This window comes from Brienomyrus brachyistius, chromosome 8 (assembly GCF_023856365.1).
Source record: "Brienomyrus brachyistius isolate T26 chromosome 8, BBRACH_0.4, whole genome shotgun sequence".
Classification (NCBI taxonomy): domain Eukaryota; kingdom Metazoa; phylum Chordata; class Actinopteri; order Osteoglossiformes; family Mormyridae; genus Brienomyrus; species Brienomyrus brachyistius.
This window is the reverse complement of record NC_064540.1, coordinates 9075619-9097024: the sequence shown is the minus strand read 5'-3', so window position 1 is coordinate 9097024 and position 21406 is coordinate 9075619. Positions and strand designations below refer to the sequence as shown.

The window sequence follows — 21406 nt, the reverse complement described above, 5'->3', positions numbered from 1 at the left end:
TGTCACGATTATGAGTTTAAACGTCATGTTAGGCTGATTTTACGTCTGTAACCAATGGAAGCCCATCAACATGAGTTATGCAAACAAGCAGCAATAATGGAAGTATGGCAGCCGCCATCTCCTGCGGTCATGAGAGGGGGATTTCCTACATTCGGCAGTTTCTCAGCATGTGGTGTAAAGATCAAGCTTATACATAATGCATCCCCCTTCTGGATCCCAATAAAAAAAAAGCCACGCCAAGGTGAACCACATTCCAAAGAAGTTTTTGGAAAAGACTGTTTATTTTATTGGATTAGTCGAGGATGTTGCAACAGTTTTGTCAAAATATTACTGCCAGTAATGAATCCAGCTGTACAAACATTAAGTCAAGTAGAACTTCTTGCAATCACCTCAGGAAAGAAAAACCCAGATTTTTCAGTCAAAAGAACACGCTGCTTCATAATGTCAATGAGTTCAAATGGCGGGTAGACAGAAAATAATGCTAAACAATAATGCATTTTTTTTCTATGGCTTGACATCCGTGTAAGTCTACAGTAGTGAATTTTAACAGAAGGCGGTGTGGTGTACTCCCCTCCCTCTGCCGAGTGAACAAAGTATCTACACAAACTCTTTAAGTTGCATCTATCGACAGCAGCTCAACAAAACGGACATCAGCACTACCACAGAAGACACGATGAGGAATGAAGCGAGGGTAATGACCGCTAGTGTCCCAACCAGGCACATGGTTACCCCACCAGACGACGGAATTCCCGTTAGACGGTAACGGACACTGAAACGCCGTGCGAAAAAAAAAATGCTTTGCATCTCCTTTTACCTCTAAACGACTCACTATAAAACAGGTACATATAACATAAAAAAAAGCTATTTATTTTCCCTAACAGGACAGCTGTCGAATCAAGCTTATGACAACCCGCACCCTAACACAGCACTGCGTCCAAAAAGGGGGTGTGGGGGAATCAAATAAATTAACTTTTTGATCCGCAATAAATAAAACGCTTAGAGAACAAAAGCAAACCACAGTAAAAAAATAAAATAAAAATTATGTACAATCGGAAGGCATTGAAAATAACTGTAAAAACACTGATATTGCGGAACAGAAGTATGATACGACAGAAATGCCACTAACATGTATAATGTAAACTCACCCGATCGTACGACTTTCCATAGAAAACAGTGACACTAAGGTCAGCGGGTGAAGGCATTTCATACACCGTGGACGGACATGGTCTCGGCTAAACACGCTATTTAAACAATAAATACTGGAATTTATTTCTTTTTTTGAGAAAGCACACATCCTCACCGTTCAAAAATTCAGCTGCTACCCTTACAATATAAAGGTAACTAATTTACTTGTTTATAGGATTTTGATTAAACAATTGAGTATTGCAAAGCATATTTTGATATAAACCCTACAAGACATTCAGCCAACCAGTCGTTTTAGAAATATTTTAATCAAAAAGGTACCAAAAAAAGCAAAGTAACACGTATCGTTACTAATTTTTTTTCCTCCTTGCCCAAGACATGGAATAGCCACTGTAGCATGTGACCTACCATGTGACCTCTTATTTTTGCTACCATTTTGTAAAAATGGCACCCAATGGCTCTTTATTGGAGAACAAGCACAACTTCCATTTGAAATACAGGATTCTGAAAGATGATTCCCAGGAATAAAGTTTGTTTGGACGTACTAAAGGCGGCCTGGTCATTTTTCTGATAAGTGAATAAAGAAAGCTTGTCCCCCAAGACTGCTGGAGGGCGAATGGAGTGTTTGTAGCTGGGGGGGGGCGGGGGAGAAGTGGTGGGAGGAGCTGTCTAGCGACACCTATTAGGACGGGCTATTCTGTAAAGGAAGACAGTTTAACGTATACTGGTTATAAGAAAAGTGATACATTAAAACTGCCTTACGAGTAATTAAAATGAAGCTTGAAGTTTTTTTCTTTTTTAAACCGGGGACCTTCAAGGACCAAAAGACTCCAGTTGCTTTATAATGGTTGTTTTCCGTTTTTTGAGCACAGTAAGATATGCTCCTCTAGAGAGTCTCTGGCTCTTTTCTTGAACATCTTGCCTTCCACATCCTGGCCCCCCCAAAATCCTTGCTCTGCCCAAAAGACCCAACCCCGCCCCTCAACCACCACCCAGCTCCCATCTCCGAAGTCAGGTTATTGTACCTGTAGGGCACTGAAAGCAACCACTCTGGATGCAAATCTCCTGCTCTGCATGCAGACGTGATGGTTTTGACTGTGAAAGTTTCAGCTTGTGGGCATGGGGGGAGGACGGAGGCTCAACGGCGCCCTCATGTGGAACAGCAGTGGGTATGGGGGAGGACGGAGGCTCAACGGCGCCCTCATGTGGAACAGCAGTGGGCGATCTGCTGCACTTTGGTCAGCTCACAGAGCAGTTGTTTTATGCGGCGCTTCAGCTGGGGCAGGCGGGCCAGAGGCTCGGGGGGCTCCAGCTCGCCCGTGTAGTCAAGCCAGCTCTCCAGGACTGTGGAGAAGGAAGAGGAGGGGGCAGGTTAACGTAGGCTCTGAGTGATCAGTCAGCAGGCCAGCCACCCCCAGACTGTGTTGCGTATAACCTTTTGTTATATACTGCACATTCTGTTCTGCTGCTGTTTGCACAATTATTTTATTGCCAAGTACCTTAATCTCGCATTATTCGCAGACTTATGCTGCTAGAATACAGTATCTGTCATAACACTATCTGTCATATACTATATATACAGTTACTGTTTTTGTTAATTGCACTGTATGCCGTCTTGTCCTGTAATATTGTATTGTTGCTCTTCTGTTTATCTTGCACTCTCTCTTTGCATAGTTCTGTGTTGCCCGCACTTGTGTTGTTCCCGTCTTTGTTCTTTGTGTTGCACCATGATCCTGAAGGAACAATGGTTCATTTCACTGTGTACTGTGTATATGACTAAAATGGCAAACTGACTTAATTAAATGAAACCGGTGTGTCCAATTTAGCAGCATAAATACTGCTTACACATACTGTCTGACTATCGCTGCACTAGCTGGCACACATAGCCGTTCATTCTGGAAGCCCGGCCTAGCTACACTTATGCCTAAGCTAGCTCCTTGTCAGCTGTGTGCTTGTGATGTACTGTCTGCCTCACTTGTATGTCGCTTTGGACGAAACTACACACGATATAGATAAGAGTAATATGAAATGTGCCACAGGGGCAGCTCCAGAGTGCCTCACCATCCAGCTCCCTCTCGATGAAATCCATGCGGTTCGTGACCTCGTCCTGCACGGCCTCGATGTGATCCAGCAGGTTGTTCTGCCATTGGCGTGGCAGGCAGCCAGCACCCCCTGCTGGCTCCCCGGTGCCCAGCACGCTCTCCTCACGCGCCCACGCGGCCAGCATCCACCTGCGGCCGTCCTCCTCCTGAGGCGGGATGCAGAGACACGTGGGCCAGATGTTCATGTGTACCAATAAAGGCGCAGTGGTGTGAGGCTCACCGTGCCGTGTCTGGCTCGATCTGGGGCTCCGTGGGCCGTGCCCCACTCACGCTCCAACGGTTCCTCGGTACTGAGCAGGCCACGCTCCAGCTCCGTGCTGGGAGACCCGCCCCACGTCTCCACCACCAGCCGGCGCTCCCCTGCTGGGTAGTACGCACATGGCTTCTGGTAGCAGTGCTCGCTGCTGATGTAAGAGGCCTGCAGGGGGCGTGGTGGCACTTTGTCCGTCGCTGTGGCCTCTGGGGCCGCCCCGCCCTTCTGCTCGACGTCGCTCGGCAGTGGGGACCATGTGGCCACGCCCCCGGCCACGCTCCTCTTCTTGGGTTTCTCTGCCTGCCTCCAGGGCTGCCGCCACATCTTCAGGTCGGGGCTGGTCTGACTCCTGTTGAGGGGGCGGAGCTTACAGGTCACACACACAGAGGACACGCCCCCCAGCCTCAGACAAACATAGTGCATGTTAAGCTCTAAAAAAAAAGTGCCTCATCTTAAACGATCCAAACACGCTCAAATCTACTACTGTGCCCATGCTCATTATCACTGGCATGCAGAGTAGAGAGGCGTGGCCTTCTCCTCCCATCCTCTGCTGGCACTCACTGCAGGACGCTCATCTTCAGCTGCAGGCCACTGAGCACTTCGGCCACGCGGTGCACGTCCCCCAGTAGCTGGTGCGTGGCAGCGATCTTCTTGGCGTTCTGATGCGAGTAGTTCTCCTCCAGGAAGGGCAGGCCATACATGTGACCGCTGCTCAGCCAATCCCGGTCACACCAGTACCGCTGGCTCTGCCGCTGGCCTGACCGCATGACAAGAAAGCGGATATTTGTGCAACACCACTGACCACTGTATTTTACAGATGCTATTTGAGTGCATCTCCAGTAGGGGGCAGCGTAGTGGCTCACTCTTACCTGGCGGATCCCTGCAGATGTAGCAGGCATATTTCCCTGGCACGCTCTCCTCCAGAAGCCCCATGCAGACACCATGCTGCCAGCACAGACAGCCCTCGCACTAGCACAGGAAACGGGAAACGCATCACTACTACTTTGGTGCAATTCCAAAAAGGCTGCTGGTCCAACATTAGAAATTCAACAACTTGGAGAGGGGTGTGGCCTTGCCTCACCTGCACCATGAAGTCATTTTCCTCCTCCACCTCACAGACACACCGCACAATGTCAGAGTCCTCCATCGCCATGGAGATGGCAAGGTCCTGAGAGGGTGTGGTTACATCCAGCTCCACCTCATCCTCGCTCCAGCCAAGGCTGTCAGATGACCAGTCGCTGCCGCTGGCTTCATCTACTACAGCCGGGGGGGGGGGGGGGGCGACTGTCAGAGGGACCAATCAAGTGTTTTTGCCACCCCCCAAAAACATATAATTGGTCTAAAAAGGGGGCGAATCACTAACGAAGGCATACAAATGAACTCTAACAGCCCCCCACCCCATCCCCCACTCAGAATTAGAGAGAAGGTGGCAAGGCATCATCAGCCTTGGGGGCAGGTTAAATGTCAGGGGTGTGGGGGCATCAACATGGGGGTGAGCAGAGGCATGCGTGCTGGGAAACAGAGGCCAGGTGGCTGGGAGGGTGAGTGTGAGAGAGGGCGAGAGACAGATAGAGAAAGAGATTGAGTGAGCATGAGAGGGAGAGCAAGCGAGGGAACAAGCGAGGGAACAAGCGAGGGAACAGGACTGTGAAAGAAGTGGCAGTGATAGAGGCGTGTTTGTGTGTGTATGTGTGTGTGTGTGTGTGTGTGTATGGGAATGGCAGGGGTGTGCGATACCCACCGTCCACGCAGATCAGCCCTTTGCTGAGCTGCCCTGTGCCGCAGCCGTGCGACTCAAACTTGTGTTTGTGTGAGGGGGGCAATTTATGCGACAAGCTCAGTTTGGGCGGGAAGCCAAATAGCGAGATGTCAATGTTCTCCTCACTACCCGTGTACGCTGTCAGGAGGGAAGCACAGGCAAGAAGACAGTTACAATACGTCCCCAGGGCGGCCCAGAGGCCGTGTGCCCGACCCCCCGCCCTGCGAGCTTCCTGACCGGAGACACGGGTGCGGCTCACGGCAGCTCGGCAAACGGGCTGGAACGTGGCGTCTAGGCCTAGCGCTGCCGCGTCCAGCCGCGTCAGCGGGGCTCCCTGCGAGGGAGATGAACGATTCCCCACCCAAAAGACCCCCTTAGTCCCTGACATGGATTTAGTAGTTTATTCCACACGTTTAGCAAAGCTGCTCGGTTAAACGTGGCGTCTGAAGATGGAGGCGAGAATGGAATGGAACAGCATGCGCAGAAACACAGGAGCGCAAGTGGGTAAGGGACCGTTAGCTATTACGCTAAAGGTCATCCACCCCACAAGAGGCCGCCACAGTACACTAGCCAAATGCACAGCATGCACACCATATCTGGGCATCTCGGGGGAGTGGGGGGGGTGTCCCTCACCAGACTTGGACTTCTTCTTCTTCTTCTTCTTCTTTTTCAGCTTGATTCGGAGGAAATCGTGCTTCTTTTCCCTGCCGTCCTCCCGAGGTTTGAGGAGAGCTGCGGGGTCAGAGGTCACAGGGCCGTTAAGGCAGCTAGTTAACCAGAGCAGATGTTACGCTCAAGCCAGGAACGAGAGTCACTCTCTAGATCCAAGTGAAACTACCCCATGTATTCTGACGGACAGGTACCCCTCTGCTACGGACCTGTCTCTATGTCGCCCCTGTCCCTCTCCTGCAGCCTGCGGCCAGCCTTCTCCACATGGTTCTCCTTGATCTTCTCCCGGAGCAACGTTCTCTGGGTATTCTGCATGTGGACAGCAGGGGGTGCCGATGTGCGGCGCTTTTCCACCGGCCTGATGCTCGCCTTGCCTCCACCACGGGGGGACTGGGGGGTGCGATGAGGGCTGTGTATGGAGGAGTCTGGGGGGGCACATGGCAAGCTGTCATCAGGTGGGGAAGGCAGGCAGGGAGGGACAAACGGCGATTGGCCGACAGTGGGACTTACGCATGGAGGCAGAGACAGTACGCCTCCTCTTGGGGCTCTTGGGCACCACGCCAGCACTCTGCTTGTCAGATGCCCGCGTATTAATGCCACACCCGGGGCTCAGGGCCCCCTCCTGGACGGTGTCCCCGCTGTGGTAGTACTTCATGTGGTAGTGAAGCAGCTTAGCCTTACGGAAGGACTTGTGGCAGTTGGGAACCTCACATTTGAAGGGGTTGTGGTCGAGGTTGATGAAGAGAACGGGTGGGGGCTGGTTTTTGATGACTCTGTACACTGAGGGGGGGGGGGGGTGACAGAGAGAAAAGGTCATCAGACACCAGCAGTGTGCTTTGCATGGCTTACAGCAGTTCCCAGCAAGATGGACAGACTGACGAATGGGTAGAAGCATGGGAGGGGACACTCACGTGGCTCCCGGCTGAACCTGTTAGGGTTATTAGCCTGTCGTCTCACAGGTACTGCAAAGCACAAACACAGATTCCGTTTATCACAGTGCCACCTTTAGGTGGGAGGTTACACGGCAACCCATAGCCATACTAGAGCCAAACACAGCTGTCATCAGCCTGACTACTCCCAGCAAAGCGTCATGGCAGCAAGCGGGCCGTACCTTTGGCAGGGGGCGCTGGTGCCTCCCCATCTCCGGGGTGACTGGGTTCCCCCCACTGGCCAGTGTCCCCACACCCCTCCTTGCTGTCTGTGGTTGATGCAGAGGATGGAGGGGCAGGGTCAGGTCCTGACTCAGACATCTCCTTACTTGGGGGCTCAGCAGGTTTTGGTTCTGTGGTACTGTCCTTGTCTGGGGGGGGACAGAATGAGGATTTGCAAAGTGTCTTCATGAAGTAGGACTGGGTATTGCCAACTAGCCCATAATTCCAGTGTCACGATTCAATGCATCAGGATATTACCATTGTATCCTTAGCACTATATGCCCTTAACATGGACCTCATGAATATATTTTTTAATCAGCAAATATCGAGAAAATGTTTTCAAAATAAAACATTCGCCATCTGCTGGTACTAAACTGTACTGTAATAAATCAATGGTTCAAAATATTGATGAAATACTGTGATAAATTGAATCATATATATCGATTAATTGCAGTGTTGACACAGATGTACTCTGAACCCAGACAGTGCTCTCCTAGTCAGCTGAACGATACAGCATCTGAGCGTCTAATTCAGGTGGGGCGTTGGGGGGGGGAGACGTAGGCCACTACTTGGTGAGATGGCAGGAGACAGGAGCATCTCACAGGGAAGGCAAAGGCTGCCGTACGGCCTAACAGAGCGCACTGCCTTGGCTCTCACCTGTGGCAGCATCCGGCTTGCTTCTCTTCGAGGGTGTGGACTGTCCAAGGGAGATCCGCCTCTTCCGGAGCTCCAGGACGCCGCCATCTGCATTCTCCGCCCACCTCGCTGCAGAGAGAGCCGGCAGCAGCGTTGGCATGCCCTTGTCCAGCCTCACGCCTTTCTGAATGAGACTTGAGCCGTATCGAGTGCTTACCTGTGGAGAGGCGGTGTCGGGTCCTCCTGCCCAGTGGGTGGCACTGCGCCACTGCAGCCTCTTTTTCCTCTTCCTTGCTATCCCCTCTCTCATCCTCCACCTTGGTCACTGCCTCCCGATGCATGTCCTCCCCAGAGGTGCCCTGCACTCCTCCTTCCTCACAGGCTTGTATCCCCATTGAGATGTTCACCTCCTCGCTCTCCTCCTTGTTTTCTGTGCAGGAGTTTTCTACCAGCCACTCCCCTGAGCTCCCACCTTCTCGCGCTTCCCTCCTCTCCGAGATGGAACTCTCCTCCTTAAGGGCGGCTCCCTCTGACTCCAGCTCCCGGCTCCTTTCTGCCGGCCTCTTCCTCTCTGCAGTCCTCCTCTTTCTCTGCTCCCCCCGGGTCTCCCCCTCAGAAGTTCGCCGCTTCATGCCTCTCTCCCGTTTGCCCGCCGACTCCTCACCCTGGGGCTGATCTTCACTCCTCTCCTGTCCGTCGTCGCTGTCCTCTTCTTCTTCTTCGTCCTCCTCACTCTCGCTCTCTTGGTCCTGATCCGAGCTGCTGGGCCGCCCCCTCTGGTTCTGGCCGTTCTCTAGCGGTTTCCCCTGACGACACCCCACTGCCCTCCGCCCGGGCGGCTTCTCCTGGCTCCTGTCACTGGCCTTCGACCTCCCCCCCTTCCTCTGTGGGACAGGCAGAAACATCTCAGTCCCCATGCAGTGTGTCTCTCTGTCACTGGGCTCCATCTACCGAACCATGAAGCATTGCCCACACCCTTAAGGCACATTACACCACACAGAAGCAGGTCTCACCTCTTTGACGAACGGCTTGACGTGAATCCCTTTAACCGTCTGGATGACGCCGTCGTAGAACTTCACAGTGTAGGAAGCTGCAAGGAGATGAGAAGCTGAGTCTCCATCACCATCACCACCACCAGCCAGCTCGAAGGCAACCGTTTCTCCGCGGAAAACACCAGATTGATAAATACATCTACCAAGCATGGAATGCACTGCTATAAAACTGAGGAGGGGAGCAGGGCCATCGTTTAACCACGAATAAATTTTTTTAAAAAAAACTGGCTTTCAGGAAGGAGGAGGGAACGCACCATCTCTGTTGACGGCTATAACCTTGGCAGGGTAGAAGCGGCAATCGGACCAGCTGGCTAGAACCTTATCGTTTACATGAAAGCCCTGTAGGAAGAAGGCAGCCGGACAGAGACAAACATGAATGCAGGTTTATATAAATGGAGCAGAACAAGAGAAGCGGTTTTGTGAGGCTGCTGTGAGTCTGGCTCACAGCCAAACATGGCACATTAACACAGCACCACTGCATGATGGGTATCGCATCCACACGCTGCGCAACAATAGAGGAAGTGTGACTGCACGCAGTGGCGGGCACCACACTGTAGGGGGCGCACATGACTCACGGGGATGGGGCAGTCGTCCTGAAGGCCTTCCCTACGCAGTTGGATCCGCTCTACGGGTCGAAGGTATGGGCTGGCCCAGTCGAACCACTCGTCGTAGCGGTGGCTCCACTGGCGGTAATGGATCAGGACCTTCTCGTCCTCGTAGTCGATCTTCTCGATGTTGGCCGCGTACCTGGGGAGCGGTTAGAGGATGGGGCAAGGGTCATCACTGGCTGAGGAGGAAGCTGGTTGGGGGTTGTGGTGGGGGGGGGGGGGGGGCTTTCTCTCACCAGTTCTTCAAGCTGTCCCGAGCCTCCAGCTGCGCTCCCACCTCAAATGTTATCCCTCGCCGGTTGGGGGGAGTCTTGCTCATGGTGCCCGCATTCACGGCCTGCGAGGGATGATCACGCACAGGACCCACCCAGTGCCGCGCTTCTGCACCTGGGGTGGGGTGGGGGTCATGGATCACTGTGAGAGAAACCACGACATAGAAACGCACAACTGGTCAGAGGGTGAAAGTCCGGAAGTGCCACACCCAGTCACATGACAAAGCGATCACATGACCATGAGTCAAACTGGGTAGCTGTTCAGTATACGACTGCATCCAGACCAGTACGTGAACCACACAACTCAGTATTTCAGACTCTGCTAGGTAACAAGATAGTTGCACCTTTGATCAATGTGTCAAAAACACACGTGTACGGGTGCAAGCTGACCATACAAATAACAAATGTCACAAGTGTCTGTAAAAAGCCCATACACAACACTGAAGGGCATAAAATCAGCCCCCACTCCAGAGAGGCTCTGGATCTCAGGCCACTAATGAGATTGACTATAACCTTTTAGTTTGTCTTAAGGACAGTTCATACTTCACTTTTCTATGTGCACTTTTGGGTTGCAGACAGTTATCCATGCGGCAGCTTTTGTTCATACTACATTTGTGGATGCGCTTGTCCATGCATGCATAAAGCAGGAATGTTCCACCAAACCAGAAGAGGGCAGATATATTGCAACAAACACAAATACAAGCAGTGTAGTGAAACTAGTAAACTTTTATCAACAGTTTTAAAGTTATTAGTCTAGAATCGGGCAATACTACAGTAATATGGCATACTGAGGTATAATGAAATCCTTATGACAAAATTAGCAGAAGAGTGCTGCTTTTTAAAATACCGTATACCTCGGTATATCTAGACAGCACGAAAAATCAGATATGCAGGTAACTCTAACCCTCCTCACACAACTGCTCGTCATAACTATTAAAACAAGAAGTATTCTTGCTCTACTCTTTCATCGTTGACCTCTGATCTATGAAAGTCCACACTGCCACCTACTGGAAATGCCTAATAAATTCTTGCACATGGACGGTCAAAGCGCATGGACTTGCATAGGCTACGTTCACACTGACAGCCACATCAGTGTTACAAGTGACCTGTATCTGACTGTAATGTGAACGCATCGGTCCTCCGAAACGTCACCCATGTGCACTTTGACACATTTTTACACGGGTCAACTGCGTCACCAACAACAAAAAGCGTCATATCTGTGGGACGACTCATGGCATTAAAAATGGAGGTGTTACTAGCTCACGCATGTATCGCATTTTGCTCTGGAGGACGACAAAGAGTGAATCAGCTATACATGAGCAGGTCGAAAAGGAGAAAAAGTCAGGTGGCTAGCTTTTTCTGTTTTCGCAGTTATTGCTGGAACTGCTGCACCAAGAGATGTGTGGGTAGGAGCCTGCCGGTGCAGGCTGATGATGATTTTTGCGTGTAAGCAAAAAGCCACATGAATTCCGATCTGAGCGTTCACATTCAGGTCACATGGCCGCGAATCGGATACGTATCCGATTTAGTACCACATATGAAAGTGACACAGATTTGCGTGTCCACACAACCCTGAAACGATCAGATCTGTCACATTAAGGCAAAAAAAAAAAAAACGATCTGAGTCACTTCAGCATGGCAGTGTGAACGTAGCCATAGTTTCCGCTAGACATAAAAATCTGACCTAAACGCGCACCGACCGCAGAAAACCCCTTATGACGAAATTCACGTCATGTCTCCTCGTCCACAACCGAGAGTGCACGAGTAAAACTGAAACATGAAGTGGGCCTTTAAGGGGCTGACTATGAGTACAGATCTAGCGGATGCGTGTCATTTAGAATGGCTTTAGCAGAACAGATGCATCAATTAGACTAATGAATATGCAGCTGCCCCCTAGCAGAGAAAGCGTGCTTTCACAACACTTTAGTCACCCGCGTCTTGGAATGCCAGTGAAGGTCAGCCAGGGATATTTAACAACATCCATTAAGAACTCCACGGTGTTCCCTCTCGTCTTAAAGATAAAATATCGTGCTATGACTGGAAGCAAACACAAAGGTCACGTTACACGGAGTACAGTGGCAATATTTTCTCCCAGTGGTGATTTCGATAAGTTAGAAACGAGCAACAATAAAATTAGCGGCAATAAGAATATTATAAGATCAGTGTTAGCTAAAAGACGGCGCATGAAAGAATAAAAACATGTATTAAGTCTTGTGGTAGTAAGGTCTGCATGAGCAGTCAGCATGACATGCAGTTTTAATTAAATGTGGGAAATGATGGTTTTCATGTTATTCACGGTTGAGATCTCAAAATTAAAAATACATTTAATACTTTACCACCGTCTTTAAACTTATCACATAAATTAACCGACTTTTAAACAAGAATTAAATTTAGGATACTCGGCATTAATGACAGACAGCCAAAGTCAGCCATTATTTCTGACCACATATCCAGTTAAGCCCAGTAAGTCTTAAGTTATATTGAGACAGGACAGCGGAGTTTCCGGCCCATCGTGAACAGGAAGAAAGCAGATCGCACCGCGTAAATAAGCGGCCGGCGGCCTGCTTTTGGCATGCGGTCAGGATGCTTAAACCGCCCCGGAGCGAAAGCAGACCGGTCAGGGCAGGGCACACATCGTCCCCAGCGCTTAACTGCATACGCCTGATCCTCGGAAACTCGCGCAATTCCTGTGCAGGAGCCAAACAATTTTCACTTTAATTTTAAACAGAAGTAACACGATGAGCATTCGTAACCGACTGCATTCATATGAAAAAGGTATATACCGGCAGCTTCCAGTGACAGACATGTCGAATAATAAAGAAGAGGTCCTTCCGAAGGAATGTGTGTGCATAAACACAAACGGGCTCCTTTAAAAAGGCCATGCTAGCAGATCAGTGATTTCACTTCAGTATAAACGATCATTGGCGCAGACGTACTGGAATCCGCATTGTCCCGTCTTTCCTGCTAAGGGCGACCGGCCACGTGTTTTCACTATTCGCCGCACAATAGTTAAGTGTCCCACCGAATCGCAATAATCCGCCTGTTCACGTACCCCATATCCAAGTCTATAATGCATCGACGGTTTCTAATAGAAGCAACAATATTTAAAGTGATAGAATAGGATAATGCGGTGTCTGGACTGCAAATGACGCAAATGGCGCGCAATCTGCTTCAATGCCACTGTCTGTACCCCAGGGAGCTGCTTTACTGATACTACACATCAGACACAGTGATTCGCAATACAAATGAACGATGATTTCGAACACGCTGATTGGCCCGACGCGCTGGCTATATCGAATTGGAGGCATCTTATTGGCTAGCTGGGCTGTCAAACATAGATTTAGCCGGGGCCCTTTCCCGGCCTGTACACATAAAAGCGGCCCATCGTTTTGTTACGGAACGAAAATGCAAGCCCTTCAACTTCCTCAGAAAACTCCCGAAAATTGCCGGAGGCCGCTGTAATTAGGGAGTGTGTGCGCAGCAGCGCATATAATGCTTCTAAGCCCTAGTAAGTAAATCAGGTAGAGAAAGGCACTCTGAAAAGCATCGCGTCGGCGAGAAACACATGCGGTAACTTTCATTTCTGGCATTACTGATGCATCATCGCCATCGCCCCCATCTTTATCTCACATGCTTGGAAATTCATGTTCCGAGCAAAATGCCCAGGCAAACACGAAAATAGGCGATGCATTCCTAAAGAAGCTGTTTTAAAGTCGATTACCTGCACTGTCCGTACACCACGCTCGCACCGGGATGCACGGCGCTGCTCCCAGCGTGCGGTGTGCGGCAGCCCTTTCTCCGGCTCCGGAGCCCACGCACTTTTATTTTCCCAGGCTGTTCGCGGAGAATAGCGCCGGTGTCAGGAAACGGCGCCCATTCGCGCATGCGCCCGTTTACAGGCACCCCCGCCGTGATGCCCTTAAACCTGGCAGAAAACCTGCTTTCCTTTCTTTAACTATGTAAGAACCACAAACTCTTTAGCATCAACATTACGCAAGAATATTTTATGTATTTGTATTTTCGACATTTCTCAACAATTTATAGCGCTGCATCTTTAGCGCTTGTGGCACTGTGTTGAATTTTTACTTTAAAATGCCTAAAACGATTCAAACCTTCAAGATATTATATGACTGGCACACAGAAAAGTGCAATAATTTTGCATCAGGAATGGGACACATTTGAAGCACTAGAATATCCGAGTATGTGTACGACTAACGGGACAATTGATTAAAGTAAAATCCAAATTTCACAGGTTTTAATATGATTATTGTAAAGAATCTACAACCTTCTTTCGTAAACATCTCTCCTTACTGAAACGTTTCCACTTTCTTAACGCCGCAATCACTGCAGGTACAGCAGGCAATATGTGTATGTAAGCAAAATTAAACTTGTCAGTGAGCGGCTACTTTCATGTGAACCTCCAGATGGCAGTGAAGACTGAAATGGGGAGGAATTTTATCAGTACGATAACATTTTATAAGGTAAAAGAACACCAAGCAGGGCATCTGAGCCCATTCCTCTTTACAGCATCTCTCCAGATCATTCAGGGTCCTAATCTCTTGTGCACTCTGCTCTTCAGCTCAGCCTACAGGTTTTCAATGGGGTTCAGGTCAGGAGATTGAGATGGCTGTGGCAGAAGTTTGATTAGCGGTCAGCTAACCATTTTTGTGTTCATTTGGACACGTGCTTATAGGATCACTGTCCGGCTGGAAGATCCAATGACGGCCCAGTTTTTGTTTTCCTGGCAGAGGGAGCAAAATTTTGATTTAAAATGTCCTGGTAATTCATGGAGTCCATAGTGCCATGTACCCTAACGAGGAGTCCAGGGCCTTTGGAGGAAAAACAGCCCCACAACATCACAGAACCTCCACCATATTTTGCATTTGGGATAAGGTTCATTCCATTATAGCCATCCTTCTCTTTTTTTGCCAAACCCACCTTATGTTTATTGCCAAAAAGCTCAATTTTTATTTCATCAGACCATTGAATTTGATTTCAGTCAAAGTTGTAGTAGTGTTTCGCTCCAGGTGCTTACGTTTGTGGTTCACTGAAGAAACATTCGCTACAGGATTCGCTACAGCAGGATTTCTGAGTTATATAGGTTAAATTAAGATAGAAGTTATACCAAAAGGCTTACTGGACAATCATAAGCAGCATTTCTATTGGACAATCATGACTTCTAGTTTAAATTAATCCACCTAACTGAGAAATCTTACTTTGAGAAACATCCCCCAGGTCGTTTGAATTATTATGCCTATAAACTGTTTTAGTACAAATATAAGCCAAGCTGGAGAATCCCTGTCACCCTAACGAAAACATTTTTATAATATAAATATGCAGTGCATCAGAGTTCTTTTTGGATAAGTAATGTGTAAAATGGATCTACATTTATATTTGGGTCCCTCCCGCGGTCTGTGTGATTGGAGTTCGCATGTTTTCGCCGCGTTGCGCGGCTTTATCCTGTAATCGAAAGGTAAGGCAGTAAATAGGGTAAACTAGAGTCTCCAAATTGACCGCAGTGAAGCTGTACATGTACCCTGCGATGGACAGGCATCCCATCCCGGGTGTACCCAGCCTTGTACGCTGTGTTACCCCAGGTAGATAGATTCTAAAATGAGATTAGAAATTCGGTTTTCATCCAGAAAATATTTTGTCCTAGCCGTCCTAACTTTGTATTTTAAGGAATCCAGTCAATCGAACCAAGAATGTCAAAAGTCCTATTTATTTATCCTATCTATCTATATATAATACACACACTGCCTTCACCTGAAAGAAAAAAACAACCCCGAAAACAACCATTTACCATAATTCCAATCAATCAGTTTTAAAGGTTTATTCTTTCAACTTTTATGAAACTGTAGGGAACAGGGTGCACCGAAATAGCGATCGACTTTTACATGCGTGTCGAGTTCCTCACATACCAGGCGGACACCTAAGCGGCGCATTTACAGAGAGCAGGCGGTGCTGGTTCATTCCGATTAAACATTAGAAACAGCCATTTCATACAAGCACGACAAGTACAAAAGAGTGATTACATCCTTTTTGTAACAATTACATTAAAATAAGAGGAAGACGAGGACACACCACGTCTGTGAAACTTCTCATCACCAGTGTCAGCATGACCGGCTCCCAGATCCGCGGCTTTTCCGCAAAACATTCAATGCATCGATGATTACGCTCCTACGATGCCACTTAGGTGTCATGGTAGAAAAGAATATGATCTCGTGCTCTTGAGTTCGCAATTTGTTCCTTCTAATTAATCACCAATCGGAGAGTAACAATCATTAACCAAGAACACGAATTACAAATTCGACAGCACAAATTACTACGAGATAATATTTTTCCCACCATGATACCCAAGGGGCTCGGTACGTTTACAACAGCTGCTTTTTTGGGTAAAACATTAGCATGCCTCTTATGGAGATAAAGATGGTTAACATGTCTGTCAGGAGATGATTGTGGAGTGAGAGATCTATAGGCCAAAAGACCAGGATCGCAGGCAGCTTAAAATATATCTGAAATCCGCGTCGCTTTTTTAAGCCGCGTTTTTAAGAGGAGTTGGTTTCAGTACAAAAGAGCAGTGGAGAGGTCCGTTCTAATATCTTCAAACGTAAAAGTACCTTCAAGAAGTATAATTTGTAAGTATAAAATATTTACCATGTTAACGAAATGGGCTTGGGTAGCAAAGCCCGAAATCTAAAAACATTCACACAGCCATTCATGTGAAAGTTCTGCAATGAGAAATGTCCAAACCGGGAAATATGGAATAATTAGCAGGTGAGAAATGTGATTTTTTTTTTTTTGGGAATACGTTAGATTGTACTAAAATAGTTATCACTTCGACTCGTTTTTGTTTTGTCAGATGCTGTGTTTAAGTACTTTCTCAGTTAAAACTTCAGACAGACTATTTTAGATGGGAAGACAAGCTAATTAAGAAATGTAATCTGGTTGAGAAGCATGACACAGACGTGGTAAGAGGCTGTCATTGCAGTAGACTTGCGTTTAATATACATTTCAAAACGTGAATTCAACAAAGACTTTTCCCCATATAGAAATTTATATGCTTATTAATATGAAATTAATAAGATATTCTTTAATGCCACTTTTACATATGTATGGATACCTATTGAGTTCTGAAGTAACAAACATACGAACAATCTGGGAAAAGGGGCGGGGCTCTCCAGCCCACCCTGGAGCGGCAGAGATGCCCTTCTGAGACCCACTGGATCTTCAGAACTGTTTGTGTGGTGCTGAGGATGTACTTTGCTTATAGCTCATTCTGATTGGGAGGAGGGGTGTTATGGCAACGGGAGACAGAAGCAGCTCCCCCCCGCCCCCGGTCACACCACCCCCTTGATGAAGCTGGTGTCCAGGTGGACAATGAGCAGCCTCAGAAAGGCCATCTCCTTGCGCGTGTTCTCGAAGATGACCCGCGGGTCCTCGGACTGGCACCGCAGACAGTTGGGCGCCATCACCATGGCCAGGTTGTTCACATCCATCTTGGTCCTGCTCACGTTGGCTGGCTGGGCAAAAATCTGGAGAAGAAGGGAACACGGAGAAAGGTGAGCGGGGAGATGATCCCGCTGCGCTGCAGTACAAGCATGGTGTTCAGATCACAGGCTGGGGGGGGGGTTGGGAGAGGGGATCATTACAGGACAAGGAGGTGCAGCCCATCCACTGGGAGCATCACTCACAATCAAGCAGTTAAATGTTTAGTCATGATGAAACATGCGTATTGGCACTAGTCTGTCATTGTTTACTTCCTTATGGTTACACTCCAATAACTATAGATAAACCACTAAGGTACCGTCAGGTACACACACACACACACACACACACACACACACACACACACACACACACACACACACACACACACACACACACACACACACACACACACAGCCTACAGGTCCCGTCAGGTACACACATACACAAACCGCCTAGAGGTCCCGTCAGGTAAACTATATGGACAGAAGTATTGGGTCACCTGGCCGTTACACTTATAGGAACTTTTATGTCATCCCATTCTAAATTTACAGGCATCGATATGGAGAAATTACAGCTGCCGCTCTTCTGGGAAGGCAGTTCACAAGGTTTATGGAGTGTGTCTGTGGGACTTTTTGCCCATTCATCCAGAAGAGCACCTGTGAGGTCAGTCACTGATGCTGGATGTGAAGGCCGGGCTCACTGCATGGCTAGATGCTTGATTTTACATACCCGTGGCAGTGAGTCTGAATAAATCCTGAATTAAATGTTTGAGAGTTGTGTCCCAATACTTTTGTCCATACAGTGTATATAAACACCACCCCCGTCAGGTACACAGACTCGCCACTCAGAGGTCCCATCAGGAATATACCCCACGGTGTCATATCCCAGCAGGTTACCACGTGTGTCCCTAAGACCGCTATCAGTGCTGGCTTTGCGATATCCCAGAAGCCTTGGGGAGTGCTGGCGGCTGTCACCCACCTGTAGGAAGTGGATGAAGTAGCAGAGAACCAGGCGGTTGAGCTCAGGCAGTGCCTGCACCACGCCGACGGCCACTTCAGCGTCCTCGCAGTTAGCGACGCACTGCCGGTAGAAGGCAGGGGGGATGAGGGGCTCCTCCAGCTCGCGGTACCACAGCTTCAGCAGGGAGGCTGCATGTGGGCCGGAGGAGGGGAAGAGGTGTTGTCACACACAGCGGAACAAGAAGACACGGGCCCGCCACCGTGGGAACCCAAATTAGGGAAGACGCTAATGAGCTGCAGTACTGAGCTGGGGACTGGTGTCGCATGGTGTAACAGGGACTGTGGTGCCTTGCAGTAACAATTCTACCCTCAAGAGGGCACCAACATACTGCAGGCTGTCTGCACATGGTTATTAGTAGTTGCCCATTTCTTCTACAACATTCCTCTTCTCTACAGCTATCTAGCCTGACCTCACCCCCCCCCCCCACATCAGTCCCCCTACAAACGCGGGCCCCTTCTTGTGGGTATGAAGGTGGACGTCTAACCTGGGACATTGGGATCTGAGAGGTTTTCGGGTGTCCTCCACTGGTCTACCTGGATCTGTAGGGCGTTCACCTCATCGATGTCTCCAGGGATCCTGGAACACAAAATGGGGCCCAAACACTGGTCAGCCAGCAGATGGCGTACTGGTTAAGGAGTGCACCTGAAAGATGTAGGCTCAAATTCCAGATCAGCACCTGGTATACCCTTAACCTGAGTTTCTCTAGTTAATAAGCTGCACTCTACCCTGCTGCACACAGAGAATACATGTGTACTAAACAGGTAAAATGTTACATCACACAGGATTCCACTATTTCTTCCTTATACAACAATACACACACACACACACACACGACAGTGAAATTTGGGGCCCAGGTGTGGTATCAGGCCATTTATCAAGTGCCATTGGAACATTTCAGGGGGCTACGGGCCCTGCTCAAGGACCCACAGACATGTGACTATCCTGCAGAGGATGAGACTCAATCCAGCAACCTTCAGATCACAGGCACAGAGGTTTAACCACTGAGCCTGTTTGTTAAACACTGTAGTGCCATAAAAATTTGAGTGCCTTTTTGACCCTAATACACATAGGGTAGCCTGGGGTCAGAGCTCAGATCATCGCGGCTGATGTCTCAGGTTGTGCTGGGGGTGTACACCCCCAGTATCCGTGATTAACAAGCACTCCCCTCCTACCCTGATGCCCCACACCACACTCTCATCCTTTCGCCACACCCACCTGAAGATGCCCTCCGTGTGAGTGCCCCCCAGCGCCAGCACGTACTGGGAGAGCTGCACCTGTACCCAGGGCAGCCGCCGGTCAGGGAAGAGCTCTTGCTGGCGCTCCATCACCTCCTCCAGGGAGCTGCCGAACAGCGAGGGCGTCACGATGGCCTTCCTGCTGTGCTCGATCTCCTCCAGCGTGGGCTTGCGCAGACCCTGCGGGGGGGGGGGGGGGGGGTAGCACGAGGACACCAGTGATGGGGACTCCAGTTTGCAACTTGGACTAGAGTTCCTCTTAAATTGACTTCAAACTAGATCTACAACTCATTATTTTTTCACTCTGACCCGAGTCTGACTCGTTGATAGTGACTCGTGAACAATGAATATTTTAGTCTCTGCTGAAATTTCTACACATGTGAAGCACTGAGTGTATAACTCTCCTCAAATCGTAAAGGCGTTAAACACATCACGACCTGCGGCCGTGGGCTCAGCATGGGTCAGGCTACATCAACAATTTCTAATACACTTTTTCTGTTTTGCCACTAGTACAAATAGCGGACCCGACTCAGTGTTATTCCGAGTTTTACTTTACATTAGAGGGCACCACTCAAACGGGATTTGCTTAACCTGTGTCATACATTACACATAGCCTACATTGTGTCTTTATGCCGTGACACAGATCGACATAAATCTGATAATTTAGCAGGTTTGTCCGAAAAGTATATTTTATCAGGTATATCCCAAAAACATTTCTGACATTTCTGACAGCTTGACTTGCAAGGGTATTTCCTTTCAACTAAAATTGCGCTCACACCTTTTCATTGTGCCCTGCTTTTGTCGTGTAGTGTTACGTCTTAAATTATTCGGATTTCCATCACGGATTCAAATTTAACGTTTTTTTTTTTTTTAATAAATTAAAAACATAACGCCAGCAAATAATTGGACTGAACAGTAATATCACTGACCACACTCGTGTAAAGGAGCGGCACGACTGCACACGTTAATTTGAACTTTTTAGCATGAGGTTCGCAGTATTACTTGCATAATCACTTATTTGTTTGCGCACACGCGAGCTGAGAGACCCAACTGTCAAATTGGAACCACGACGGAACTTTGGAAATTGGAACTTTATGACTCGTGAACATCTCCAGAGGTGAACATCTCTGGAGGACACTGGCTCATCACCCACTTCCAACTTCCCAGCATGCACTGCACTGGCCAGTCACTTCAGAGGGTTAACTATGGCTCACGCACTAACAATGGACTGGAACGAATCCAAGACCTCCGTTACATCTGCAGACTAAGTGGGAATGGGGGTGGTTTGTCTGACCATTTTGGGATCTTTGAAAATACTCAAGCCCCCAGCACCCGGATGTACAGACCTCTGTAAACAATGGCCGCTGTTTGTCTATTCTTACCTTTTTGCCCCCAGTGATGACGACTTTCTGTAGCTTGCGGTAACAATACTTTGCATATGTGCTGATGGGCAGGCCTGCAGTGGGGGAGGAGACACATGGTGACCTGCTGATCCCAGAACAGGAGACTGCAACACGGTAGCTTGAGACTGACCAATAAGACATCCTCTCTCAACCTGGGCGCAACAGTTTCATTAAAAAAAAAAACAACAACTCATGGAGCAGTTTTGCAGTTTCTTACAGCTTTTTGTGCTTATGCACAAGTCAAAACCATCTTTGTGCAGTGAACCAAATTTCCTGGCACACCCTATACAATCTGAGATACCGAATCCCATGTGGCCAGTGAACGGAGACCACTGCAACCTCCCCGATTAATACTCGCCATTCAAGCACTAAATCCCCGATCCTCCCAGTCATACATCTTTGCAATGAGACATTAGAAGGTGACCTTGGATCCCGTGTCAGGGAGGACATCCTGATATTAGACGGCATGTAAAAACTAATCCCCAACAGCAGAACAGTGATACTTTCACTCACTGCAGGCACACACTTCAGTCTTAGCAGGCTTTTCCTGCGTTATTTACTTGTTAATGTATTTACAGAACTATTATTAGGATTTAAAATGTCCAAGCTGAC

General features: G+C 48.5%; 2 protein-coding genes across 10 annotated transcripts in view; both read right to left on the bottom strand.

Moving 5' to 3' along the window:
- Positions 1-244: 244 nt before the first annotated feature.
- LOC125748004 (PHD finger protein 20-like) lies at positions 245-13525 on the bottom strand. Of its 7 annotated transcripts, none has more exons than XM_049023772.1 (19): positions 13367-13525; positions 9610-9787; positions 9341-9512; positions 9020-9104; positions 8727-8803; positions 7931-8597; positions 7735-7842; positions 7038-7226; positions 6838-6888; positions 6437-6706; positions 6136-6351; positions 5891-5989; positions 5240-5395; positions 4580-4755; positions 4368-4467; positions 4060-4255; positions 3466-3847; positions 3205-3391; positions 245-2487 (listed from the first exon to the last, which is right to left on the bottom strand). In XM_049023772.1, exons 2-19 carry the CDS (start codon positions 9690-9692, stop codon positions 2345-2347), a joined length of 3357 nt encoding a protein of 1118 aa, XP_048879729.1. In that variant the 5' UTR covers positions 9693-9787; positions 13367-13525; the 3' UTR covers positions 245-2344. The 7 variants fall into 7 exon arrangements, with proteins under 7 accessions (XP_048879729.1, XP_048879733.1, XP_048879730.1 ...); XM_049023776.1 differs by having other exon boundaries at positions 4580-4752; XM_049023773.1 differs by having other exon boundaries at positions 9610-9760.
- Positions 13526-15463: 1938 nt separating this feature from the next.
- The window catches only part of LOC125748005 (rho GTPase-activating protein 39-like), a 28825-nt gene continuing 22882 nt past the window's right edge, over positions 15464-21406 (bottom strand). For all 3 annotated transcript variants that reach the window (XM_049023780.1, XM_049023781.1, XM_049023782.1), the window contains 5 exons: positions 20774-20847; positions 19372-19571; positions 18641-18732; positions 18115-18284; positions 15464-17180 (listed from right to left, as the gene is read on the bottom strand). In XM_049023780.1, coding sequence (XP_048879737.1) covers positions 16986-17180; positions 18115-18284; positions 18641-18732; positions 19372-19571; positions 20774-20847 — 731 coding nt within the window. In that variant the 3' untranslated portion in view covers positions 15464-16985. The remainder of the gene's footprint in view (positions 17181-18114; positions 18285-18640; positions 18733-19371; positions 19572-20773; positions 20848-21406) is intronic.

What these genes read in the sequence shown, in the direction of transcription:
- LOC125748004 (XM_049023772.1), bottom strand. Translation starts at nt 9,692, where the DNA reads ATGAGCAAGACTCCCCCCAACCGGCGAGGGATAACATTTGAGGTGGGA. An exon ending in AGGGCTGATCTGCGTGGACG is followed by an intron (nt 4,756 to 5,239) that starts GTGGGTATCGCA and finishes CCCCGGCTGTAG; the next exon opens with TAGATGAAGCCAGCGGCAGC. An exon ending in CATCGAGAGGGAGCTGGATG is followed by an intron (nt 2,488 to 3,204) that starts GTGAGGCACTCT and finishes CCTTCTCCACAG; the next exon opens with TCCTGGAGAGCTGGCTTGAC.